This window comes from Sitodiplosis mosellana, unplaced genomic scaffold (genome assembly GCF_009176505.1).
Source record: "Sitodiplosis mosellana isolate CC-2019 unplaced genomic scaffold, AAFC_SMos_1.0 Smas_scaffold_3, whole genome shotgun sequence".
NCBI lineage: Eukaryota > Metazoa > Arthropoda > Insecta > Diptera > Cecidomyiidae > Sitodiplosis > Sitodiplosis mosellana.
Window position 1 is genome coordinate 4,684,408 of NW_022595246.1, and position 24,864 is coordinate 4,709,271.

General features: G+C 35.4%; 3 protein-coding genes across 18 annotated transcripts in view; 1 reads left to right on the plus strand and 2 right to left on the minus strand.

Moving 5' to 3' along the window:
- Positions 1-6: 6 nt before the first annotated feature.
- On the minus strand, positions 7-1,081 carry LOC129565739 (uncharacterized). Its single transcript, XM_055440907.1, has 2 exons — positions 965-1,081; positions 7-861 (listed from the first exon to the last, which is right to left on the minus strand). The coding sequence occupies exon 2, from the start codon at positions 842-844 to the stop codon at positions 65-67; it is 780 nt and encodes a 259-aa protein (XP_055296882.1). The 5' UTR covers positions 845-861; positions 965-1,081; the 3' UTR covers positions 7-64.
- A 1,113-nt stretch (positions 1,082-2,194) lies between these two features.
- LOC129565740 (protein retinal degeneration B) lies at positions 2,195-21,716 on the minus strand. Of its 15 annotated transcripts, none has more exons than XM_055440922.1 (19): positions 21,223-21,704; positions 9,500-9,686; positions 9,257-9,408; positions 9,028-9,172; positions 8,705-8,896; positions 8,452-8,585; positions 8,221-8,361; positions 7,994-8,135; positions 7,626-7,903; positions 7,277-7,303; positions 6,934-7,009; positions 6,159-6,597; positions 5,428-6,098; positions 5,205-5,330; positions 4,095-5,062; positions 3,848-4,020; positions 3,361-3,481; positions 2,741-3,256; positions 2,195-2,601 (listed from the first exon to the last, which is right to left on the minus strand). In XM_055440922.1, the coding sequence occupies exons 3-17, from the start codon at positions 9,332-9,334 to the stop codon at positions 3,454-3,456; spliced, it is 3,618 nt and encodes a 1,205-aa protein (XP_055296897.1). In that variant the 5' UTR covers positions 9,335-9,408; positions 9,500-9,686; positions 21,223-21,704; the 3' UTR covers positions 2,195-2,601; positions 2,741-3,256; positions 3,361-3,453. The 15 variants fall into 15 exon arrangements, with proteins under 15 accessions (XP_055296897.1, XP_055296899.1, XP_055296898.1 ...); XM_055440924.1 differs by having other exon boundaries at positions 3,389-3,481; positions 21,223-21,631; XM_055440923.1 differs by lacking the exon at positions 21,223-21,704 and adding an exon at positions 14,212-14,530.
- The window catches only part of LOC129565741 (uncharacterized), a 13,285-nt gene continuing 6,324 nt past the window's right edge, over positions 17,904-24,864 (plus strand). Inside the window, exons 1-3 of one of the 2 annotated variants that reach the window (XM_055440928.1) lie at positions 17,904-18,293; positions 18,586-18,983; positions 19,053-19,465. In XM_055440928.1, coding sequence (XP_055296903.1) covers positions 17,999-18,293; positions 18,586-18,983; positions 19,053-19,223 — 864 coding nt within the window. In that variant the 5' untranslated portion in view covers positions 17,904-17,998 and the 3' untranslated portion in view covers positions 19,224-19,465. Of the gene's footprint in view, positions 18,294-18,585; positions 18,984-19,052; positions 19,466-24,864 lie in introns of those variants that run through there. The other variant, XM_055440927.1, reaches the window with a different exon arrangement.

Here is a 24,864-nt window from a genome sequence, read left to right on the forward strand (position 1 = left end):
AATAAAATTTATTTCGTTTTCTTTCAATTCATCGTTTATTGAATGTTCCTGGGCTAAAATAAACCTACTTTTCGATACTTCGGCGAACACCTCTGACGTCACAATCGATCAAATCAAGTCTTTTCAATTTTGGGAACATATAATCAAAGTTTGCCAACTTCTCACCCAGGACACAATGATCGAAGGACACCTTTACCACTTCTTCTAACGGTTGCGCATGGTTCATTGTTAGCTTGCCACAATTCCGGAAACTAATCTCACGCAAATGATTTCGACAATATTTTTCGATCAAACGCTGGATTTTTGCGTCGCTCTCCAAACGCTCTGGATCCACTTGAAGCATTGGGCACATGTTGACGATAGCCAATTTGGATAGCACCGCACCAAATACAAACATGAACGCTTCGATATCGCTGCCAATGTTAGTTCTTTGATGCACAGCTCCGCTGGAAATGCTGTAGTTTGGGAATCGTTCACAATCGATGAACACAGTGTGCTTCCGAAACTTTGTTTGGAAATAGCGACAGGTAGCCGATTGTAGGTATGTGCATGTGCCGCCAATACCAATTAAATCTACCAAACAAAAGCCACCGAAAATGTGTTCCAGACAATCATAATTCAAGTCATTCAGTTTTGTTGGGGATTCCAACACAGCGGCTGCTTGAGATGTAACTGTTGGGTATTCGCCATTAACGGGTTCGAGAGGTTGGCGTTTTGGTGTGTTTGCCAATTGCCAATTGGTTTGAAGTCCACACTGCGAACTGCTTTGATTTTGCGCATTCGATTTAAGCTTGAAATCATTTTCGTAGTTTTGTTTCAAACCTAACCTCTCGTTGTACGGCATCTTCCAAATGTTCCAATCTACAAATAAAGCGGAACATTTTGATGTCGGAGCAGACTTTGAATATGGCAAGCAAAATATAATCTTCATATTTCGAAAGCGAATAAATATTCAAGCGGTTACCTATAAAAATTTGGATTTTTCACTTCACCAACGCTAAAGCATCCACTCTTCTCACACAGCATCCGACACAATTACTTTCGTTGACACTTTTAATTATTGCATTGAACAAATGTCAAATATTCGCCCATTTTCATGCAATCGGTTTAAATGTTGACCACAAGAGTGCATAATCAGATCATTAGGTTGGTTAAAGTGGCAAATTATACCAATTTGAATTCAGATTGCCGGTAAATTAAAACTAAATCATATTATTTGCAATTTCATTCTAAAACCAATCGGTATCAGAAGCGAATAATGCAATTAAACAACACAATGTACAATTGGACGAATTGATTTTTCAGCAAAGAGAAAAGGAATACTCAGCATTAGATCCAAATCAGTTGGATTGAATGTACGAAATGCTACTTGATGCTTTTTTACGTGTTATATCATTTATCATATTGCAGATATTGCCAGATTGCAAAGTATAAAATAGTTGAAAAGATCGATTCTGTTTCATTTGTTCGATTTTTAGTAAAACGAAGACTTCAACCAAAAACCACACAATTCAATAAAGAAGAGTTATTTTTACAATAATAAACATGAATTTTTTACATTTTTCATCTCATTGAAATCGTTTATTGATTCATTCATTCATTTATTTGCTTATGCACATGGTTCAGTTTTTATTTTTTGCATCTTGAGGATACAGGATGTTGTCAATCAAAATTGGCGTTTTCCCTTCAATTTTCAAGTTGAAATTTCACATGTTGAATACATTTTTTCAAACTGAATCTTTAAAACAAATAGTAAAATAGAAAGAAAATTAAATGAATTTTGATATGAACAAAAATAGTTTCGATCGTTTAACATTTCGCCTGAAACATTTGATAGACGTACGTTTATGAGTGTGTGTGCTTTAATTATTTGTTGGCTTTTTATTTGTCCATTACCTGAATAAAATTGGCCAGGTTCGGATTAAATTTAAATCTTGTTTTTAAATGCTTTAACTAACAACAACAAGTTTTTTTTTATTTCTATATATATTTTTTAACCACATTCACCAATAGTATGTATCTATAATTTTTTTTTTATGTTACATGTGTTTTGATGAAGTATAATTTGAATTTGTAACTAGTCACAAAAATATGGCCTAAATTGTTTTCTTGTTTATTTTTTGTATCATATGCAGACATCAGTGAGGTCAGATTATAACCTAAACGAAACAGCCAATAAATATACACATATAAATTTAATTATGTTCATTTGTTTTTCTTTTGTTACTTTATTTTTAACTGGTTTTAATTACGAAAATATTTGTATTTTTTGCAGTATTTCTAAACACTTATTAACTTGATTTTCTTCTTCAAAATCTTTTCCTTAGGAATCAAAACATTGTAAACTTTACCTCAACACATGTTCAAATTGGTATTTTTGGAGTTATTTTTAACATTTTTTTTCGTTTGGATAAACTTACAAAGTAGCTTTGAAGTTTCATACAATAGTAATAATATTTCCTATTTGCCACACGCATTTAGAAAGCTTTCACATAATTGGTTTTGATAGATTTTACAATAAATATTCTTCTTAATTTTGGTAATTTTCTTTTAGTAACACACAAAAACACATGAAAAAGAACAGTCTTCTGAGCCAGGTACCTGTGTTTGAAGAGACCATGGAAATAGGATCAAATTTTAATAAAACTGTGAAAAAGCATTTATATTTATTAGAAAATGATTGAATCGAATCGAATGGTTCGAATCGAAATACAGAATAGTACTTTGAATGCACACTCACCATGTGACAAAGAGTCAGGAAATGATTTGTGTTCGATCTAATTTCGCCTTAAGAGGGAGTGGGTTTGTTTGTAAAAAAAAATTGCATGAAAGCAGGTCGTTGATAGTGAGAGGAGCGGCTGAATGGCTGAATTATGTGTGAGTGAGAACGTAGAAAGTGGTGGCTTCAGTTTGGATAGATAATGGAAGTGAACAAAATCGCATGCGTTTTTTTTTTCTGATCTGTTGCCAAACAAATGTGTGCACTTTAAACACGAACTTTAACAGCCACAAAATAAAATTGCGGTTGCTCGGTGAATCCACATCAATAAAGCGTTGGTTTCTCTTGATTTCAGTTTTTGTTTTTGTTGTTCAACTTGCAATTTGATCAATTAAGCACATCGATACACATGACATTGATCGTTCTAAACATACACATTGCTGAATTTAATTTTTTTCTTCTGCTTAGCTCAAAAATGTTTTACGTTTGATGTAACCGCTGCGTGCTGGCGAAGACATCGACATTCCACTCTCATTGCTGAATTGTCATTGGAAATAAAGAGGAAAATATGTTAGATATTGCACGTTATCAACAACAAACAATCTAAAAACATATATGGCAAATTCAGAAATGGAAATTACATTGGTCTTGAAACGTTTTATTTTTTACATTTTTCTTATTGTGCAAATCATTTTGCGGTGTGTGTGTGTGTGTGACATTGTCGTTGTGTGTATCTATTTTACAACATCCTGATCATGCAACCTATTCGACATTTTTTTTACAGTTCATTCGGATCATATTTAGGTAGCCGTAACGTTGTTGATTTTCAACAATGAATGGATGTGGAGGGATAGAAAAAAGTAAAAGAAAGAATAAAAATGAGATACATTTTATAGAAAAATATCATAAGGTTTGATAATCCCGTTCAAAATAAAAATGAATCGAATAACACAACACAACATTTTAATATTCACAGATTTGCGAATAATTCGAAATAATAAACAAGAAATGCTATTCAACAGTGGCAGAAAAAAAATCTTTTTTCAACGCAAACGCATGAATCTAGTAAAACAAACATTCAACGAAAACAAGAGACTCAATGATGAATATAGTCAACATGAATCGTACCTTCTTCGACGCAAAGATGGTGCCTGACCGGGCAGATTGAAGCAACCTTTTGGTATGACCATGCGTTGGTTGCCTTGTGCTGGTCTTGAACCTCCGTGCGCCATCAGCGTATTCAAATGGGATGCATATCCTTCACTAAGCACCGTTGCACCGGATTGATGCTTTTTACTAACCTAAAAAGGAACAAATACATTTTGATCAATTGAACTTGTGAAAAGTACCTCATATAAACCATATCAGTACATACCTTTCCAACAATGTAGATTTGTTTCGGTTTCAAACCTATGTGTGTATAAATGGCTATATCTTTACTGCTGCCGTACGCTGAATGAATGATAACACCATGGTTTTGAATTAAATTATTCAAATAAGCGGTTTTGTGACCAAGTGGATCCGATAATGACAGTCCATCGGCAAATGACACTAATCCATGTGGGAAATTGTGTTGACTCAACCAAGAGAGCACCCGTTGCTGCTGCATATCCGGTCGACCAGTCACATAAATCAATAAATAGCCAAGCTCCTGCCAATGTCGGCACACATCTACAGCACCAGCTCGAACTTTTGGATCACGTCCGGTCACCGACATCGACGCAGTGAACGATCCATCAATACTGAACACAACACATTCTGTGCACGGTGGAATCACAGCCAAATAAAAATCAACCGATGTGTGATCGCCTCTCACAACCATTTTAACGGGGTAAATGCCATAGCCGAGTGATTTATCCGTGGGAATCGTGTAAATGATTCGTCCTGATTTATCGGTGATTTCGGTAGCCAGCAACGTCCATTCACCGCCCGGTGGCTCTTTCATTACATGAATATCGACACGTTCACCGGCCAATGTGATCATATCCAAGGGGCCGTACATAAATCGTGCTTGCAATCTTTGCGCCTGACCTTCACGCACTATAACATCGTTTGCGCGATGATTGGCGGTGACATTCTTTAGTTTCACCGATGTTCGCTTTTTAATCCATTTCTCACGCGGTTGGCTCGGACGGAACGTTGAAATATCCTTGTCGTCGTGACCAATCAACATTGAACTATCGAATCGACCCAATTGACGTAAAATAAATGCAATCACATCAGAACTTTCCCAATATGACGCATGGAATAGATGCGGAAGTGCATGTGAAGGAAAATTGCTTAGTCCCTCTGGACAGTACAGAGCATAGTCCAGTCGCTTACTACCCCACCATCGTTGTTGCACTAAATTGAAAATGTGAAAGTAAGAAAATAGATTAGTGGTTTTTCTGTTTTTGACACGCTCTCAATGAGGTGATAGACACATTGGGATATAATCAATACAACAGACTGCAGTTGAGCAAATATGGGGAAAACAATCACTTACAAGTGGTAATTGTGGTTAATGGAATGTTATCAATCGAACCAGACACCGTACTTTGGAGTGATGCATCTGACAACCGCCTTTGATGGCCATCACTGAACATTTGAGGATGTGATTGTATGAGTTCCACTGAATAGACGATACAACAACAAATGGTTCCGTTTGAGTATGGATCACACATATGAATGATGAAGATATTCAAAAATGCATCTACAGTTTTACTCACACAAATGATACGGTTGCCCATTCCCAAGTGGATATTTTGCATATCGAGGTATATTAACGGGTGGAAGCATTGAAAATCGTGCACTCAAAAGTGGTTCAATTCGTGATGCTATGGGATCGGTTGGATGAAATAGATTGTATACTTGTTGGCAATGCGGCTTTTGATTGCCCACCCGATTATCAGTCAAACGGCGGGCAGCTAAAACGATGGCCAATGGGCTGCCGAACATAAAAAAATCACCCACTTCAAATTCAAATCGAGGTAAACGAGAATCGCTAGTGGAAGACGATCGTCTCCGTGGTGCTGGCGCTGTTAACAGTTTCGTTGCATCCAACTCCGGATCCGTTAAGAGTCCATGATACACTTCTTCGTCCAAGTTAGACGCTTCACTGCCGTGACGAGTGTGCGATACTCGACAAAGGGCATCATGGGCAAGGATTGCACCCATCGAATCACCGATTATTGCTATTTGACCATTAAAACCTTTTCCTTCTTCGGATCGTAAAAACTCATTGTATACGATGTTTGCGCTGGCCACTGTCTTATTGATGGCATCCTGGAAATCGGGCGTACATGTGGTCAGCAATGGAATTGCACCGATTGGAACATCGGTCAAATTTGGTAGTTCGGACATAGCCGACGGTGATGCATCGAAGGAAAAGGGGCTTAAACTGCGAAGAAAAGAGAAGAATAATAAAGTTGCAGTTTTGTGCAAAACGAAGTTTTCTTACCTCGATAAAATTCCCAGTGCATCAGTACAAACTGGTGGGCAACAAACTAACTTGATAACTAGATGACCGACTAAGGATGGATAATGTTGACGCATAACTGATTCGGATGCGCCACGAAATGTGGTGACATCAGACTTTTTCGCTGTACGATCGGTGCTCGCATCCAAGCAGCTGCCCGCATGGAATACCAGTGCAAGAACACTGGTTGGACACGAATGACCGGGTGAACTGGGTGGAGAATCATGATTACGATCCATGCTCGATGACGTTCCTAATGTTGGTCGACGGCTATTGCGTTCCGATGCAACGCGTTGCAAATACGTGTGGCTGAATATACTGTCATCAGCGGATTTTTTCTGACCTGCCGATGGACTATCATCCTCCTCGGGTAGCAGCTCTAGCGAGCTCCATTTGGCCAATGATATCGATTCACTCATGTCTGGAAATGGAATTGTATTGTTATTTTCTTGGAGATTTATTCGTACTACAGATATGTAAACTCATGATTCAGCCAGAATGTGGCGATGTTTGAATGAATAATAATTTTTGAAATTTTTTTTTAATCTGATATGTGGAGCAAAAAGCTATTTCAGCGAAACTTCAGCGGTTGTGGTATGGCACAAGCAATACAATGGTATATGTATCGACATAATCATACCCTCACCAGACAGTGACACTCTTTTACCTTAGGTTTTTTGTTATTTCAAAAGAAATAAATAGATTTTCAATCGCAGTTTCAGTCAATTCAATCAGTTAGGTAACGTAAGCAACTTACCGATACAATCATAGAATTCTTCATCTGATCCGGATTTGGAATCAACCTCTAACTTTTCCATTCGCCAATTTGCCACCTGCATTTAGTAGATTAGAATAAGATATTTGCATTAAAATTTTATCAAGCTGCATGAATTGCCACAATGAATATTAGGATAACTACAAACTAGAAATATCTACACAGAAAAAAAACTCGTCAGCTAAAAACTCAGTTATCACGGTTAAGTAACTTAAGAGTAGATCAGTGCATTGCGAATAAACAAACTAAATTGTGTGAAGAAATAACTGAAAATTTGAGAGGTGGGCCGATTTGCGATACATTCATATGGGAAATTAAAACTTACATTTTTGACATTTGTTTGATTTGCAGGCTGTCATGATGTTAAAAATAGAGAAAAGAAAGAGACAAAACTCAAATATACAAAAAAATTACAATAAACAAACCATAGACTAAAGACAAACTATCTAATGAACACTCCTTTTTTTCTGTTATATCTCGGAATTAAAATTCAAGAATAAAAAAAAACACACAATTAAAAACAGCATCACCGACTTTCAAAAACATCATTCTTCATCGTGTATTTTTTGTTTACATTTTGAAAGGCGAAACGCAATTAGAACAGCCATTCCAGATTATTAGTTGTATATAAGCGGTTAGTGTAGAAGCAGCGTAAAATCGAATAAATAAAATACCTGTAAATCAAAACTGTGCATCGATCCGGCAGGTGAATGTAATCCATGTTTTGTTCTTGAGTGTTGTGACAATTGACCACTGACCGATCGTTCTTTACGTGTTTTAGAATGTGTTTGCAGCACATCGTCTTCACCCTCCGAGCTGTCTATGCTTGGTGGATGCTCCTTGAGTTGTGGTGGTTCTGGCAATTTTTTGGGGAACATTGGAGTATCTTCCGTTTTTTCGATCGATTGGAATTGAGATGAATGTTTGCTTGCACTCAAATCAGTTGCGTTTGCTGTAAGCGAAAAAATCATATAAATTACTCTGAAATTTTCGTTCGAAATTAAATTTATGAACACAACGAGTTTTTCTTCTTCCAATTTACCATCCTCATCTTCGTCTTCGCCATCCAATTCCATTTTCCGTTGCAAAAGCAGCTGAGTTTCTCGTTCAAATTCTCGTATATTTTCCATTGTTAAACCGTGCCATTCGTCTTGCCAAGCCCATGCTTGCCGATGTGCTGTGACCTGTTTTTATATTGCAATTACCAGTTTGTTGATGCATTAAATCACATCACATAGCAATAAAAATCGAATTATCGTTTGGCATTACCATTGTTTTCCGTAGCGCTATGTCGTGTATGAATTTCTCTAGTTTTGTTTGCATTCCCCAGTAACGAAACTCGACACGGCACAGTTTATAAGCACACATTAGAGACATATTGCGCGATGTTGGCTGCATTTTATCTTTAACCTGGCGAAAAATAATTGCAATTCCATTTAATTTATTCAATATTTGTAATTACAGTTGTAATTTTACTGATTACGATAAAATGTTTTTTACCTCATTCCAATAGTCCTCGAGCCATGATTCAGACAGAGGGCCGCGTTTTGTTTTACTTGAAATATACAGAGTCGGATCTTCACTCTCATCATAATCATGTCCATACAGCTGCTCTTTTACAATATCAATTAAATCTGAAAAAAGAGAATAATCCAATTTGGGTCTCAAGCAATTTTGATTAATTTTAAAACATATCATCCTAAGGCTCTTGACCTCAGACAACACATTTGTTTTGTCTCGTCGTGATATTTACCGACAGTTCTATTTCTTAAATCACTACCATCCAAATTGAAGACATTTTCTTGGTGTCCATCATCCGGAAAATAATATGTTTCGATTTCTAATGAGAATTTTTCAACAAATGGACATGTGCAACGGGTTTTTGTATAGGGATAAGCGTTCCAAGCTTCTTCTTCCACCGTCATAGCACTTTTTGGCAAAAGTCCTAATGGCAAACACAGCATAGAGAAATGGTTATGTTTATGAATGGTGTGCATTTCGTTGGTTGGTTCGAAAAAAATGGGTCAGAGCACAATTTGATTTAGAGCCAGATAAAAAAAAAAACTGATTGGTTACCTTTGATCCAACCGGGTAAATGGCTGCCAATATGATATATTTTTCGTGTGTATTGTCCTACGCCACCAGGTCCATCATCATACGGTTCATTGATCAAAATTTCAACACCGCTTCCAGCCCCTTTACTCTCATCACGGCTTTTTTTCTACATGGTCAGAGAAAATAGACAACAATGAACATATCCATCGTAAAAGTGGCTTTTGTTATGGATAAATGTGTTTTATCTTACGGCTATCATATACAGCTGAGCGATCCGATATTCCTGCACTGTCAGTGGCAACGGAATTCGATACTCTTTAATCAACATCTTTGTGGGTTTACTACGGTTGACCTAATGAGGGATGATGCTCAGCTATGGCAACTTATGCGTTTTCTCGAAAACTGAAAATTATTCAAGTAAAAAATGTATGGATAAAAGTGATGAAACTCAATGTGTGTGTTCATGCACTGTGCAGCGCAATAGATGACTCACCGAATTAAACGTTTTGTATTAGATCCGTGCTGCTGCTCTATTTCATTTTGATTGTAATTGGCATGTGTTTCAATACTCCTTCCATATGCGCTCAATTCAAAATGTGTTTTCCGTTATTGTTGCTTTAATTGGTTTGCTTGTCAAATTTTGTGCAAACATTTATTGGCTCTCACTTACGATGCAACTCCTATTTCGAAACAAGAAATTAAACGTAAATTCAAGTTGTAATCAAATTCGTTGCTATACTTGCGAATTTGCGGCAGACGTGATGTCATGCGGTGCACTAAATAATGCATGATATCGATTAGATTACATATATCAAATCATGAGCAAATTTTGTTGTAATTAATGATATTTAATTTGAAATCAATGGAAAATAACTCGATAACCGTTCAGTTCTGCATGTTTCATTTGGCAATTGAGCGGAATTTTCGTTCATTCTATTAATGAATGAGAATAAACTTTAATTCCTATGAGCAGGACAATATGACATCAGAATGTAACAACCAATTTGCTATATCCAAGCCGTGTTTCAATCTCATCTGTATACAATATTTAAAAAATGACGCTTCCGTCAGTTCGTCTAAATATTTTTGCATTCGAGAATGTAGCTGTCAGTTTTGAACGTTGTTATGAACTATGTCTTCAAGTCATAATGAACTGGCGAGTGAAGTTGTTCGTATAAACATAGAAATTAGATGAAATATAGAGAATTTCGCATTTAATTATTATGATAAAATAACCCAGAAATAAAATAATTCTCTGTGTTTTAATGGAAATAGGCGTTTTAGTTGCACAATCATTTGCGCATTTTCCATCGAAAAGCATTCGAATGACACATCTAACGTAGTGACACATCGCTACGGTGCTGTGAAAATTCTATTCAAAAATGTACTAATGAAGTTCGAGACTATGATTACGATGTATATACATCACCATAGTATATTAGCAAACAGTAAACAGTGTGCACTGTGCACCATTTGTTCCCATTAAATCGTTTTTTTTTGCATCCAGTTTTCTGTGGCAGCGTTCATGCGGGCTCCACAATTAATGCTCATTGTTATTGTATTGTTCGATTTGCCAGTGTCATATGCACATAATCAAGTGAAAAAAGAGCACATAATCGGGTGCAAAGAAGAAAAAAAAAGAAATGAAAGAACAATTGTTTATGAAAGAAATTGTCGGAATAATGGCAAAAGAGGAGTGAAAAATGGAGTAAAGTGAGGGACACAAAGATATCCTTAAACCAAATCATGGTTCGTGGCGTGGCAGTTTGCTCTAGTTTTTTGCCCTATCCCTCCCTTTCTCTGCATTTTGATGCTTTCGACAAATTTAATGCTCTTCAGTTTTACTTGCTCGGTTTTCCAAAGGACAATGAATATCTCTTTCCGCTGCGCCATTTAGAGTGAAGTCTCCGTTTGAATCCATCAACAAAAGTATATGCTTCAGTAAACAACATTTTTACTGCATTATCTATGTGATGTTATTGTTTCAATACGGCTTTTTTTTGTTGGTTTTCGTTTGATAAAAGTGACAATCAAGACAAACAAAATTTTTGCAACATTTTTAATGGCATAAGATAATTTGTTGGTACTCTCCGCCCACCAACAAACTTGGCTCAATGTGAAATGTTTTGAATGTTGAATTCGAAAGTTCAAATGTTACTTTTTGTTTGCATTGACTTGGGACTTCAGCGAAATAATTTTATTGGCGTTTTGCTTTCTATGGATATCAGCTGGGGCTCACATAAAAGGGAAAACATTGCATCGAATCGAATCAAAACGGAAATCAGCCGTTAGTGCTACGGGATGCACATGTTTACTAAGTACACAAAACATTTGATGACTCATCGTTATGTGGCACAAATTGGATAATGTGTATCACAATGGAAAAGTCTGATTACTCTCTCTCTCTCTCTCTCTCTCTCTCTCTCTCAAATCGGAGATTTTTGGAGAATCTGTTCGAAAATCGCAAGGAAGAAGTAAATTGAATCTAAAGATTTTTATGTGTTATTTTGATGTTCCGAAGTTTTTTTTTTACTTTTTTCAATCTCAAATTTTCGTTATTTCCTTTCGGTTGTTCCGTCGTTACTTTTTTCTTTCAAAATTGACTCAAGAAATATAAACTAAGAATGGAATATTATGATTCACATTTTCTCTATAAAAATTCCTCCAACAAACACGCAACTAAATTTAACAACTACGATTTCTTAAGTTGAATCGATTTCAATTTTAGTGTAAACACACCCATAACTGTTTCTAATTCGAAACACTTGAATAGAGTGCGATATTCCACATACATTTGTTACGCTACGTAACACATCCAGCACATGTCGTTTGAATAAATTCAGTAATAGTTGTTTATTATATAAGACGCAATCCATTTTAGATTGACCCAAGCCTTAAATCAAAACATTCCACCAAATAAGCATTTGTGGACGCAAACACACGCTTTGCGAAAATTCCATCCATCCATATCGAATCCCAGAAGCTGGCGTTCACATTGAATTGTTAGTTGTGTACGTTCCGTTCCATGTTTCTGCGAATGAGGCGCACATGTGTACGCTGCAAAAATACAGCGATTGTGTTCAGCGAGAAATATCTCACAACAGCTACAACATTGCGCCACGAGTGGTGTTGGATAGGAAGAGAGAGAGAGAGAGAGAGAGAGAGAGAGAGAGAGAGTGAGCGAGGGAAAAAAGCTCTTGCAAACGATGACGTCAATGATAAGCACCATGAGCGCTCTGTATAGTACAATCGACATCATTGAACAAGCTTTACCTCGGCTGCTGCTCCTGCTGCATACGATTTCTATTTTCTATATAATAAATGTGATGGGGGTCGCACTTATATACACACATAGAGAGTGTGTGAACTACAACTTGCTGGTTGGGAACAGATAGATCGCATTATTTACAGTGCGCCTTTATGCCGATTTGGCACAAAATCGAATTGAGACGTAAGATAATGGTAATACACAATAGATGTATGGCTTCGAAACGACAAAGTCAGAACAGAGAAAGAGAGAAAAGGAAAAAATCAAATTGAATTTCAAGTCGAACATGGATTGTATATGTACTTGTCGTTTACATCGAACATATAAGAATATATATAGTTCGGAAATGGTTTTTCATTGTTTTCTTCGGTTCACAAATTTTAATGACATCCACACAAACACTGGGGCAAATGGGGATTGAGTGTTGTCTTACACCTGCACATCGTTACGAATGTACGAGCTACGAGTAGAATGAGTGTATGTGAGTCTGCATCACTTCAACTCAACTGCCAAAGACAAAGATAGATTTACGACGTCATTATTGCCACATTGCACTCGAGCAAAAAAATGAGCAGCACCAACAGCACTATTTAAGATTCTATTTTTGTTCAAACGTCACATTATTTTAAATGATTCGGCAGCACAGAGTGCGCGCTCACACACCATCGATAGCATCATGGATATGGCAAACTTTTATGAATTATCCCATAACGTTTTACTTTATGGGCGATTTGCAGTGCTAATAATATTTTAATGGGTTTCTTTGCAAGAAATCAATCAATACATTTTCGCCAAGATATTTTGCTTTTTTCGCTTTGTATAGTCGCCCCGTAATACGTAATCAATACATTTGGACTCACTCAGTTTTTGTATGTGTCGAAAACTAGTAATAATATTATGGAATTTATTGACATCTCATGAAATCGCCTTTTGAAATATATGACCAACGGAAACTAAGGCTAAGTGGCTAAGTAGCCTCCGGGTGGCTTTATAACAAAACAAAATCAAGAGAGCGAAGAAAAAAACGAAACTCTTTGGCATAATGGCCATATCATTTCATTGAGTCGGATAACGTGTATAAGTCATGAAAATGAATTGCCTATCGATTCCGAAATATTCTTTTCATACCCCATTTGGTGTTGTGCACCGTAAACAAGCAAATTGACAGGCATCCCTATATCGTTTGGCATTCAAAATGTGTAAGATATGTTCGTAATGTAGTTCTCTGTCTCAACATCGATTCATTTCGATACTTAATTGAATTTGTGATTTTCATTCGAAATGCCTGTGGCCTTAGCAGAAAGAGAACGGAATTACCGCCACAAATACGATTGTGTGGCAACTTGAATCGCACGACGACGACAACGAATTTGGAACGAATTTACATTATATTCTTTACGGAGGAGGATTTGGGTTGATATTATTTATTTTTGATAAAATCAATAAATCCCATCGAAAAATTCCGAAATGTTCAATTAGAAGCAATTCGCTTGAAATTAAATTGAAAATCATTCCCAATTCGGAATCAAATTGGTTCACGCTATTTAGTTTAACTGAATAATTAATTGAATATTAAAAATAAAAAGGTCTTATTAAGTAAGATGCTTAGAAATGAGCCTATTACATAGTATGGGCAAGAAATGTTGCGACTACTTTGCGAATTTGACCATTTAAAATAAACTTCTTCAAGAACAATGAATGGAATTAAAATTCATTCCTTTTTTCTTCTTTTCTTTGTTTTTTCGTCTCCCTTTTTCTATAAAATGTGCCAATAAATATTAGTCTAATTTACTAAATTCACTCTGAATAAAAAAAACACTTCAGATTTGCATTCATTTCATGAATACCATTAAAATTTTGTTTGCATTTAATATTTTACATCAATAGAATTGCTTTATGTGAACAAACACTAGACATGGTTGGATGCTCTTAATTACCACTTTCTTTACATGAATAAATCACTGTGTTCCATATTGTAAAAATCTGGTTGAATGGCTTCCATACACTCACAAAAAAACCGAAAGGAACAAAAATCCGTTTCACTTTTTAATTCGATAAATATTTTATGCGATGAATGCTGTTGTCTTTGGACGTTCTTGCTGAATTGATTTTCTCATACTATATTGCGTAGACGATGCACGGATTTGGTGGTGATATCAGTCACCATCAACTACTGATGTACGAATGCCAGCTTACAATCCAGTGCTCAATGATAAAAAGCTCTGAACCATTGAACTCAGTACTATCAACTGCACTAACACATTAGTATCAGCCACTCAGTCTGGCATAGCACATTTTCGATATAGTCGCTTCCTTTTTTTCCGTTTTTCTCTCTGTGAAGTGAACACTGCGCATGCGCAAAGCTTTCAGTTCTTTTTTCCCGAAAATGTTAAAGGTGATAGAAGCGCGCGCGAGTGAAGCACACATAAATTGAATCAGCATCCACCATAAGGAATATAGAGAGCCACATGGAAAATATATGAACAAAATTGCACACAATTATGATTGGAATGTTGATTGCTTTGAGGGAAAGGGTCCTTTTTCATATATATATATTCCAAAATAGATAAATAAATAATTAGATGAGTTTTAGCTTTTGACAACGGACAATTAAATTCTTTCAACGATTGTTCAAACAGGTGTGCGATTCCTTTCGCATGAACCCTTCGCTCATACTGAACACGATATTCATGTGGAACAATTTTTTAGTTTGTTGAAAGTTGAATGCTCTCTTACGCTTTCATTTTCATGCACCAACCAATTAGATTTCCTATTTAGAACGTCACAGCACGCAAACCATGTGCACTTGAATTTGTTTGGCATATACACTTGAAAGTTGTATGAATTTCAGACGTAATGAATATTTTTTGGCTGGCTACTCGACATATTTAGTTTTTTTTTTCGTGTATCAGACAGTGCCCTCGAGATCATTAACAAACACATAAAATTAATTGATTACATTTTATGCTAGTTCCAACGAGCCAATATTTTTCACTTATATTGTACAGCATAGACATTCAGCAGCAGCAGCAGCAATAATTACACAGCGGATGCGTCTGTTTAGTTCAATTTTTATTGAAATTCTCTAGAGCAGATTTTTCATTATCGCTTCAAAATAAATATCCTAACTGTCTCACTTCGAGACTAAATGATTTGTCATTGGGAAGTTTTCGTTAGTATTACAGCATCGTACAAAATGGTTTAACGAAAAACTAAATTACCACCAATGTTTACTGACCCATTTGCTTTATTGAGCATATTTCTGTCTCCGACAGTTTGTTGTTGAAGACACATTATGAATATGTAACGAAATTCCAATGTGAAATTAACGTTGAATTCTTTCAACTTTAAATGGCTCCATAGACAAAATGAGATAAAGTGTGAACTTAAGTGTATTCTAGGTTGGATAGCGTGATGCGGGTTAATATATACCAATAAGAAAGCAAGTGCAATTGAGAATTTTTACTCAAGAAATGGGTCGAACGATATGTTTAAGTTGTCATCATTGCTTTTGTAAACATAGTTTCGAATTTATTTGCAATGAAAATTTATAACCATATGATTTTTTAATTCGCATTCATTTCAACTTCAACGGTACCTACTCGCAATGCTATTAGCGCTACGCCATTACAAAATATTCTATGGGGAAAATAGTGTTTTCTGGCTTGTGGTAGCCATAAACATCCATTTCATACGGGTACGTTTCGTGATTTCATGTAATTTAACGGGGGACTGTGATTTGAAACCACACCACCGAAAACAAATCGAACCGAAACACAGTATGAGAAAATGATGACGTCGTTGATGTTGGCACATAGAAGATGCTATCCTTGTAAATTGGCCTATAGAAAATGTGTGCTATGCACATAGAATATATAGGTCCCTATGTGATGTACCTTTGACGTCATCAACATCCTGGCCCAATAACATTTTCATGGTCTACACTACGTATTATGTGTGTGCTATGCATTGTATGAGCTATATAATACGATGCGAATGATTCGTTTTCACTGAATTGTATACTTCATCTAGATTGAACTGTTTTTTTTTCTGTGGGTATATCGCTATCGCAGAATTTAATAACCATTTTTTTTGTGCCAGAGAATATTGGACGAAGGGGAGCAATTGGCACAGAAACAAAATACACAATTACAATAACCAAATTCATTGGTCTATAGAATCTGAAGACAAAAGGAAGCGCATATTTATATCTCTGTGTGCAGATTTATCGATGAAACGCTGGTATTTTTTTTCCTCCCACAAAAAGAAAAGCGTTTTTATTTTCGGGCATTCATTGGATTTGCAGATATGCTAAATATTCTGCTACACCGTGTAATAAAGGCAGATCGTTTGATTTTTCGGTGGAAAATATGCTATTTTTACGGAATAAAATCAAATCAAATTTTGCCGTTATTATTAATTCAAACAAATATACGCATGTACCCACGACAGGAATGTTCGTAAATTGAGACTCGTACCTTTCGAACAGATACACAATACACGCAACGGGAAAACATTCGCAACATTTTCCATTGTCTTCCAATTATCCCCAAAAAATGTTGAAGATAAAAATAAAACGAATATTTGCATGTGATTTGATTATTTTATGGAAATAACGCAACAACACAAATAACGTAATGAAAAGTTTAATTTATTTTTAAGGGGCATTTATTTTGCGGTGACATTATTATGGTTTTTTTCAATCCGGCCATACCTCGCATTTGAATGAGTTTGCTTCAAATTGATGGGAAAATCGCTGGAATTCCAATCAACTTACCATTTTTAGGAACATTTCACTGATTTGATACGTTTTTTTCTAACCGAATTGAACATATATACAACAAAGTTCAACGAAAAATGTTGACATTTTTTACATTTGACATTTGTTCAGCCAAATGGAACAACACTCCGATTTCGAATCAATAATTTAACGAAACAAAAATCCCTTTTGCTGGATGTCTAAAAGTATATCGCTCTATTTTTGGATATACATGTTTTTATCAACTTGAATTCATCTAAAATTAAGAACCTCACAATATATATATATATGTTTTACTAAGTTTAGTTCATGTGAACAAGTGTCACAACTGTTGTATCTAGATGTATTATTTCAAGTAACTATTCCAATTACAAAGAAAAGAAATATTACAAACGAGCAATTCATGTATGTCACGAAGTGATAAAATTATGACGAACACTCGAAGTATTGAAACGGCGAGAATGAAACGAATGATAACCTAAATACGATACATAGCCAAAAAATGCCGACTCCATAGAAATATATTCTGTTGACACATCAAGAAGTGAACATTTTTTTTCTCTTTTTTTTCGTTATTCTCTGTCATAAAATTAGAAGAAAACTTTGAATTCGAAATTTTAATTTTATCAAAGGCTCATGTTTTTTATTCAAAAGTTTTCGTATGAATTTTAAGTACTATATTATTTCTCGATGATTCAGGCGGAGTGACAGGAACATTGTACTTGTTGTATTCGCTTATCGTCACACAAAGAAAATACATGGAAAAAAAATGGTAAGATAACCCGTCAAAACATAAATCACGTTTGTACATTCATTAACAGCCACACTTACACACAGAGCGGAGTGAGAAAAAAAAGTCTAAATTGTTTATCGTGTCAATTAGTATAAATTTTTCCTTTGCTCACGACAAATTGCTCAAGTGAGACAGAGACTCAGTGTGGTGTTGTATCAATATTTAAAACGTTATGGATCAACTAAGAAGTGAATTCCACGAAGCATTTTTGCAATTAAGTCGAAAGTTTAATCAGCAACTGCGAAACCAATCGGATCAAATCGAACGACAACAAGGCGAACTAAACCATCAATGTGATATTATCAAAGAGTTGTCATGGCAAATACGCGATCTACGAGATTCCGTACGAAAATGTAACGACCAAATATCATGGCAACAATCGAAGAATTGCATTGATTGTGCAAAGAATCGCATGACACTTAATATTCCAACAACGAATGTCACCAAGCGATGGGAACACGTAGCAGGTAGGAAAATTGCTATTTCTCTTATTATTCACATTCGATTTTAGGTACGCTCGGCACGATTCTAATTGTGTACAATTAAGGATGAACGTTGTTGGATTCGTTTATGTGTATATATTAAGTCAATTGTTTTGGGGAGCGGGTGGATTCGTACCGTATCCACTCCATTTAATTTTGACGAATATCTTACCTTATCGTTTCGATACAAATGTTTATTGCAAAGATAAAAAACGGCAAAGACAGAATTGTTTTTTTTTAACAGATTTGACAAAAGTTGGTTGTGTTTTTTTTGTAGGCGCTAGACCCATTTATGGGTCTATAAATGTTGATGCAGATCGCAATTCGCACAATAAATTGAATAAACTTAAAACACAAGACGCAATTGATGATAAAGTACAGAACCCAAGCTATTGCCGTGATGTCAAAGCTTTTCTCGAACGATGTATCCCACCGCCTCCAACTGATCCACCGCCATCAGACGACGACGATGAATCATTTGGCCTAAGCCCGTTAGAGTTCAGTACTGAAACACTTGAAAAACTGAACAGTTTATATAGTTTGTACAAAGGCGGGCGTCCGAGTAGTAAAGTTGATGACGAAACAGCAGATGTGGAGTATCGCTTGCCTAGGTTCAACGGATGTTCGACACGTCCATTGCGAGGCAGCACTAAAGCTGTGTGCAGTTTAGCTTCGGTATTGGCATCGATTTCAACATTAAAATGACAAAAGTTTGTGCTAATTTGAGCTGTTCTTTCGTTGCAGAACTTTGAAGAAGAATATTCGCCTGATGATCGTTCAGTAAAATCTTTGAATGAATCAATTGAAATATTCGTCAGTAATGTTTCGGTTGATGGGAAAGCAGACTGTCAAACAGAATCAGAACAAAATCGTGCACAAAATGACGCTACTCTAAATGACGAAGTCTACATTTGATTGAATCACGAAATCTCAGTAAGTTAATTACTCTACGCACCGATTTTACGTAATGGAAACAGCGATGATATTAAAACATAGCATTGAACAACACCCAAAATGCTCATTACACAAAAAAAAAATGAATCATGGAAATCATGACTATAGTAATTTTAATGTTTTGTTTTTTTGAAATATTTTTTCCGCTCTTTTGACTGTGTATATAAGTTGAACTTTCCATGAAATACAGCACAGTAATGCTATGGTCGATTTGAGTGTGTTTCATTTAAGCTTCATTGTGCTTTATCAAGTTTAATGGAATCTCCGGCACGATATTTCATAGATTATTTTGGGACATGTTTGCGTTTTATAGCCAAAACTATCGTAGAGAAAACCGACAGACATACACAGAAGAAAAAAAAATGTTGATGATGATGTCGCTCTGATTAAATTGATTGGCGAGCGTCAGGCCTGCACAGTATTTAATTAGAATACAGTGGTCGATGTGAAAATTACGGTGTTGCAACTGTGTACAGTGAACACAACACACATGTTCTCCATTCGAATTTATATTTGAGGCGGATGGTAAATACTACACATGCTATATGTTGTATCGCTGCGCCATGGAATGATACAAATAGATTTTCTCTGGCTTATTTCATTTGGTAAACTCTCAATATGCGCATAAAAGCGTCCCACGTGAATCCATTTTAGCTTTCCAACTCTGGCAAAAAAAAAATACACAGGCACAAAATAGGAGAATGATTGGAAAATGTAACTATTAATTCTATTATGGCTTCTTTTCATTCTCAATTGTGTGAGTTAGTGTGTATGTGTGTGTCTGTCGGTTCGAATTCTTTTTCCTCGACAAATTAGCACATTTCTATGGGCGACCTGCAAAATTCATTCTGACTCGGTTCGGGTTTAAGCAATTCGATAGTGGTCAATTAAACACTTAGCTGGCGGATTTTCCCATTAAAGAAGCCATATACGTAACTTAAATCAGATTTGCAAACAATTAGCAAACAAAAATCGCTCTAAATTGTACTGATTCACTTGGACAACGAGTCGATGTCGAAATATATCGTCGACTGTAGAAGAAAAAAAACGTAAATGTGAGCATTTCGCACAGAAGAATCTGTGACATTTGGTTAACGCGAATATTCGCACAATGTTATGAGAAAAGAAAAGAACAACTCTCGCAAGAAGAGTACCTTATCATAGACCGTGTCCTTGAAACCTAACACAATTTCCCCTCACAATGCTATCCAACCTTCTGTTCACTTCAACGAATAGCTTATGATTTATTTTTTACATGTTTGTTTTACAGTCTGACAAACAAAAAAATTGAACTGTTGATTCTAGTTCAGCTCATCGTGATTTCTTTTAAAGAAACAAAAATGAAAATACCCAACGCAACACTAAACATCTTTATGTTTATATGAATTGCCAACAAACGGCCGATAATTTATTAATTTGCTGATATGCTGCTTGTTTATTCAATCGCCATATCCATTCAAATGGAGCTTCAAATGGATGTGCTGAGTTCTTTTTCATTTTATTCGCTCTCTTGTTCGCGTTTTTTTTCTTCGTTTTTTGTTTCTCTTCTTGCCTCATCATTCAAATTGACTGGATATTGTAAACAAACGTAATTGAGCGAATAGACGAACTATAGGGAGAAAAAACGACAAGTGTAATTTATACTCATGCGTACAAAAACATACACATTTCATCTTTTTTTTCACGGGCTTCTTATGAACGATATTTATTGGTGTCTATGGCAATTAAAGAGTTGAAATTTTTTTTCTTTCCTCGGGAAATTTATTGAATGTGATGAGTTATGTGGAAAAATCACGGAAAAAATATATGGCGATTGAACTGAAACGGTGTATTTATGAGAAACATCGGATAAAATCAAAGTTGTTCGAGCATATTTTGCTGTTCACATACGAATATTTGATGCGATTTGATTTTTCATTTGATTTTTTCCTTTCAATGTATCGAAATTAATCTTACGTACCAATCCACAAAATGCCAATGGTATTAGTCGGTTTGAATGAGGTGTCTGCACCACAAATATTAACACCAATTTATTGTTGTTGCTAAATATTTTAAACCACTCGGGGAATTTTGTCACAGTTGTTAATTTCGGCAGTGAAAATATTCAGTCCTGATACCGAACACCAACAACAAACACATACACGAGAAAAAATGCTTTTCGAAACACAGAAAAAAATGATTACAATTTAAACAGGTATAAATACACATAAACACAAAAGATGAACGGGGATTCGCAAAACGCAAAATAGAAGGAAATAATGTCTCCTTGTGTCACAAGTGAATGATACCCGAACTGCTGGCAGATAATAACTAAACTGTCTGTATATTTTCCACCTTGATATTGGCTCTCATACAAGCAAAAAGTCAATATTGTTCTCCCAATGTCATGTGTTTTGGGTGAAAACATTCTCATTGTTGTCTCTCGCTCTCACTCTCTCTCTCTCTCAGTCTCAGCCAATTCTTATTTGCAAAATGACAGTAAAAGTGACGTGCGCGTGACTACGCGTGACACTCACACAACAGCATACCATATGTTGAGTTCGGGAGTTCGCGCGCTACATTCAAAATACGAACAATTCACCACGAATAGCCTGAAGTTAGGCAAAATAGTTGTTAATATTCTTATATTGCTTTAGATTTGAGCTCCGTAATAATGTTACGATCGGTGTTTCTCGATCAGGCTGATGTTGCTAGTTTAATACATTTTCGAAGAATCATCCGCTTTATAGCCAAGAGTAGGTGATGTGCCAAGTGTAAAAGAATTTCCTCAAATCAGTCAATTCCCGTTTGAGTATAAGATTGAGGGGATAATACTAGTTCATCTGCTTTACATAATTTTTGCATTAAAAAAAACTTTGTTCGCACTCTCGTTTACATCGTTTCTTTTTACAAAATTTTAATTTTAGTTGCCAAGTCGATAAATATTTCACGGTTTGCAATTTACATGCATTTTATTGATTACACGACGCACACTTTGGCTCGTTTGCGATGCTGTGAATTTTCCTTTCGCTTTATTTTGACCTCAATTCCGCTGCAAATTAACATAACAATGAATAGTAAATCTTTCGACCGATATTCAAGACGACAAAAGAGAAATAAAATAAATGTTAGCAAAAAAGCGAATACAAGAAACTCAACATTAATTAATCGATAAGAGAATCGGTGTGATGCCGAAAATATTCATGAACAGTCGTATTACATCATTGAGAAATTTGATTGAAAACTGTGCTAGTTAAGTTCAATGAACGCATGTATTGCATAACACTACATTTTTATGAACGTTTTTTTTTCAACATATTTACTGTACAAAATTCTTCAGAAATTGTTTTAAATACTTTTGCTTGAAACCGTGTGAAAAAAATATAGAAAGAACCAGAAAAAACTTCTTCAATTCATCTTTAAAATATCTCTTCAACTTGACGTGTTCAACGATTCTTCATTCGATAATTTAATCAAATCCAATTGTAATTAACGCAATTAGTATGATTTCAGTCGGTTTCAATTGTAGATTGATTTTGGGTCACAATCGATTTTCTCTCTGTCTGATAAATTATCAATGTTGAGACGATAATGACTGAATGTTCAAATCTCAAGGGCGAAGTCTTTTAGATTCAAACAAAACGCGTTGAAGGTGCTGAAGTGAAAAAAAAAAAACGAAATGAAGTGTATTTTGCGGTTTGTTTTGAACCAAACGAGTTATCGTTAAAACTTTTTTTGTGTCTTGATATTTTTGCTGACTTTTAAAGTTGGAATAGTGGTTGGAACTTGAACCGATTCACTGAGGTCACAGATGAATTCAACAAACAACAACACCTTTAGTTAAGACATGTATGTTGATATGAATCAATAACGGTGCTGATGACTTTTTTATCGGTTCGCTATGCGTTACGCAACACTCAAAAGAATAAGATGAATAAAAGATTGCGTCGTAGCAAACGGGTCACTTCATGGACAGGCAGTTGAATTAGTAGCGAGAAAGATTCGATTGGTAAATGCAAATTTCCACACAACAATGGTCAATTAGTACTTTAACACAAATTGCCATTCGAACGAGTTGGGGCTAGTTAATTTATTCAACGTTTCATATGAAATTTTGACAGATTCATACAGCACTTCCAATGCGGCCCTATATCCCTTTTTAAGCTGCAACTATATTTCATTTTTGAATATATTTTCGTTATGTTTGATGCTAATTTACATCTGCCTGCCATAGTCCGTGCTGTGTACCTGCTCAATACCAAAAGGACATTCCAAAGGTCATATGAAGGTTGTGTGTTCTAATTACCTATGCTAAAATGAATTTGTTACATGTAACAACAGATACAGATGTATTTTACACTTCGTAGTAATCACTTGGTTCGCATATTTTGAACCGAGTCAGTGTCAACACTGAGAAACTTTTGAAATATTGAAGATAAAAAAAATGAAATAAAATCAAGCCGTTTTGTTTGATAAAAAAAAACTGCACTTGAATCAAAAGAAAAGTGGGCATCAATCGGTCAAGTAAGTTTCATTGACATCATCATAGACACGTTTGTATATCTTTTCAAGAGTTATTTTTCCAACAGATTCTAAGGACGCAATTGTTTGAAAAGATGAAAATCACTGATTTGAATATTGACAGTATCGGGGTAATACTGGATTATTTGGAATTTCAAGATTTTCTCAACGCGGCTGCATCAAACAAACAGATAAACCATGCAGCCAAATTCGTTTTTATTCGAAAGTATAACAAAAATCGTCTACAGTTTCAATCTTGTTGGAATAAAGACGTGACTTGTTATTTTTATGGGAAAAAAACAGTTATTTTCAAATTAAAATTTGCCCTACCATTGCTGCGCTGTTTCGGATGTGTGATGAACAAAATAGAAATAAAATTCAACGACACCGTTTATGATCAATATATAACTTCCTACTTAAATCAATTTTGTACTGAATCCATAACAAAAATTCGTATTCTAAATATTCCGGAACATGCATTGGACTATTTTAAGAAACCTTTTGCCAGTGTCGAAACAGTCAGTTTAGGAAGATATAAAAATCAACCTAAAGTGGCTGAAGACAATTGGCTCAATAAAATATTTCCAAAAATGCGGAAATTGAAGGTTCAATATAACGGGGTGTTTAATAACAGAGATATTGTACATCATTTTCCCTATTTGGAACATTTAGATATAACTTTTAATCAATTGAACAAAGTATGTATGCACAGGAAAAACTTGATAAACACTTTGAAGTTGAATCCACAGTTGGAAAAATTACACACGAAATGCTTCGGGCTCCCAGCTAATAAAATCATTAATGCAAAATTCTTTCAGATTGTAAAAGAAAGTTTGCAAAATCTTGAATGTCTTGATTTGACCATCGACTGCAAAACGTTTTTCCATAAATTCAATTTCGAAACTATACATTTGAAGAACATGAAACATCTGAGCATTGAATTCAATGACCATCCAACTACTGGATCATTTGACTCGCTTTTTCATTACGATCAACTTGACTCATTTACTTTTCAGATAAATTTCACCAATTATTTCTATAGTTTTATTGAAAAGAATCCGACCATATCCACACTAGGTTTGCATTTCGTATCGGTGTCTGA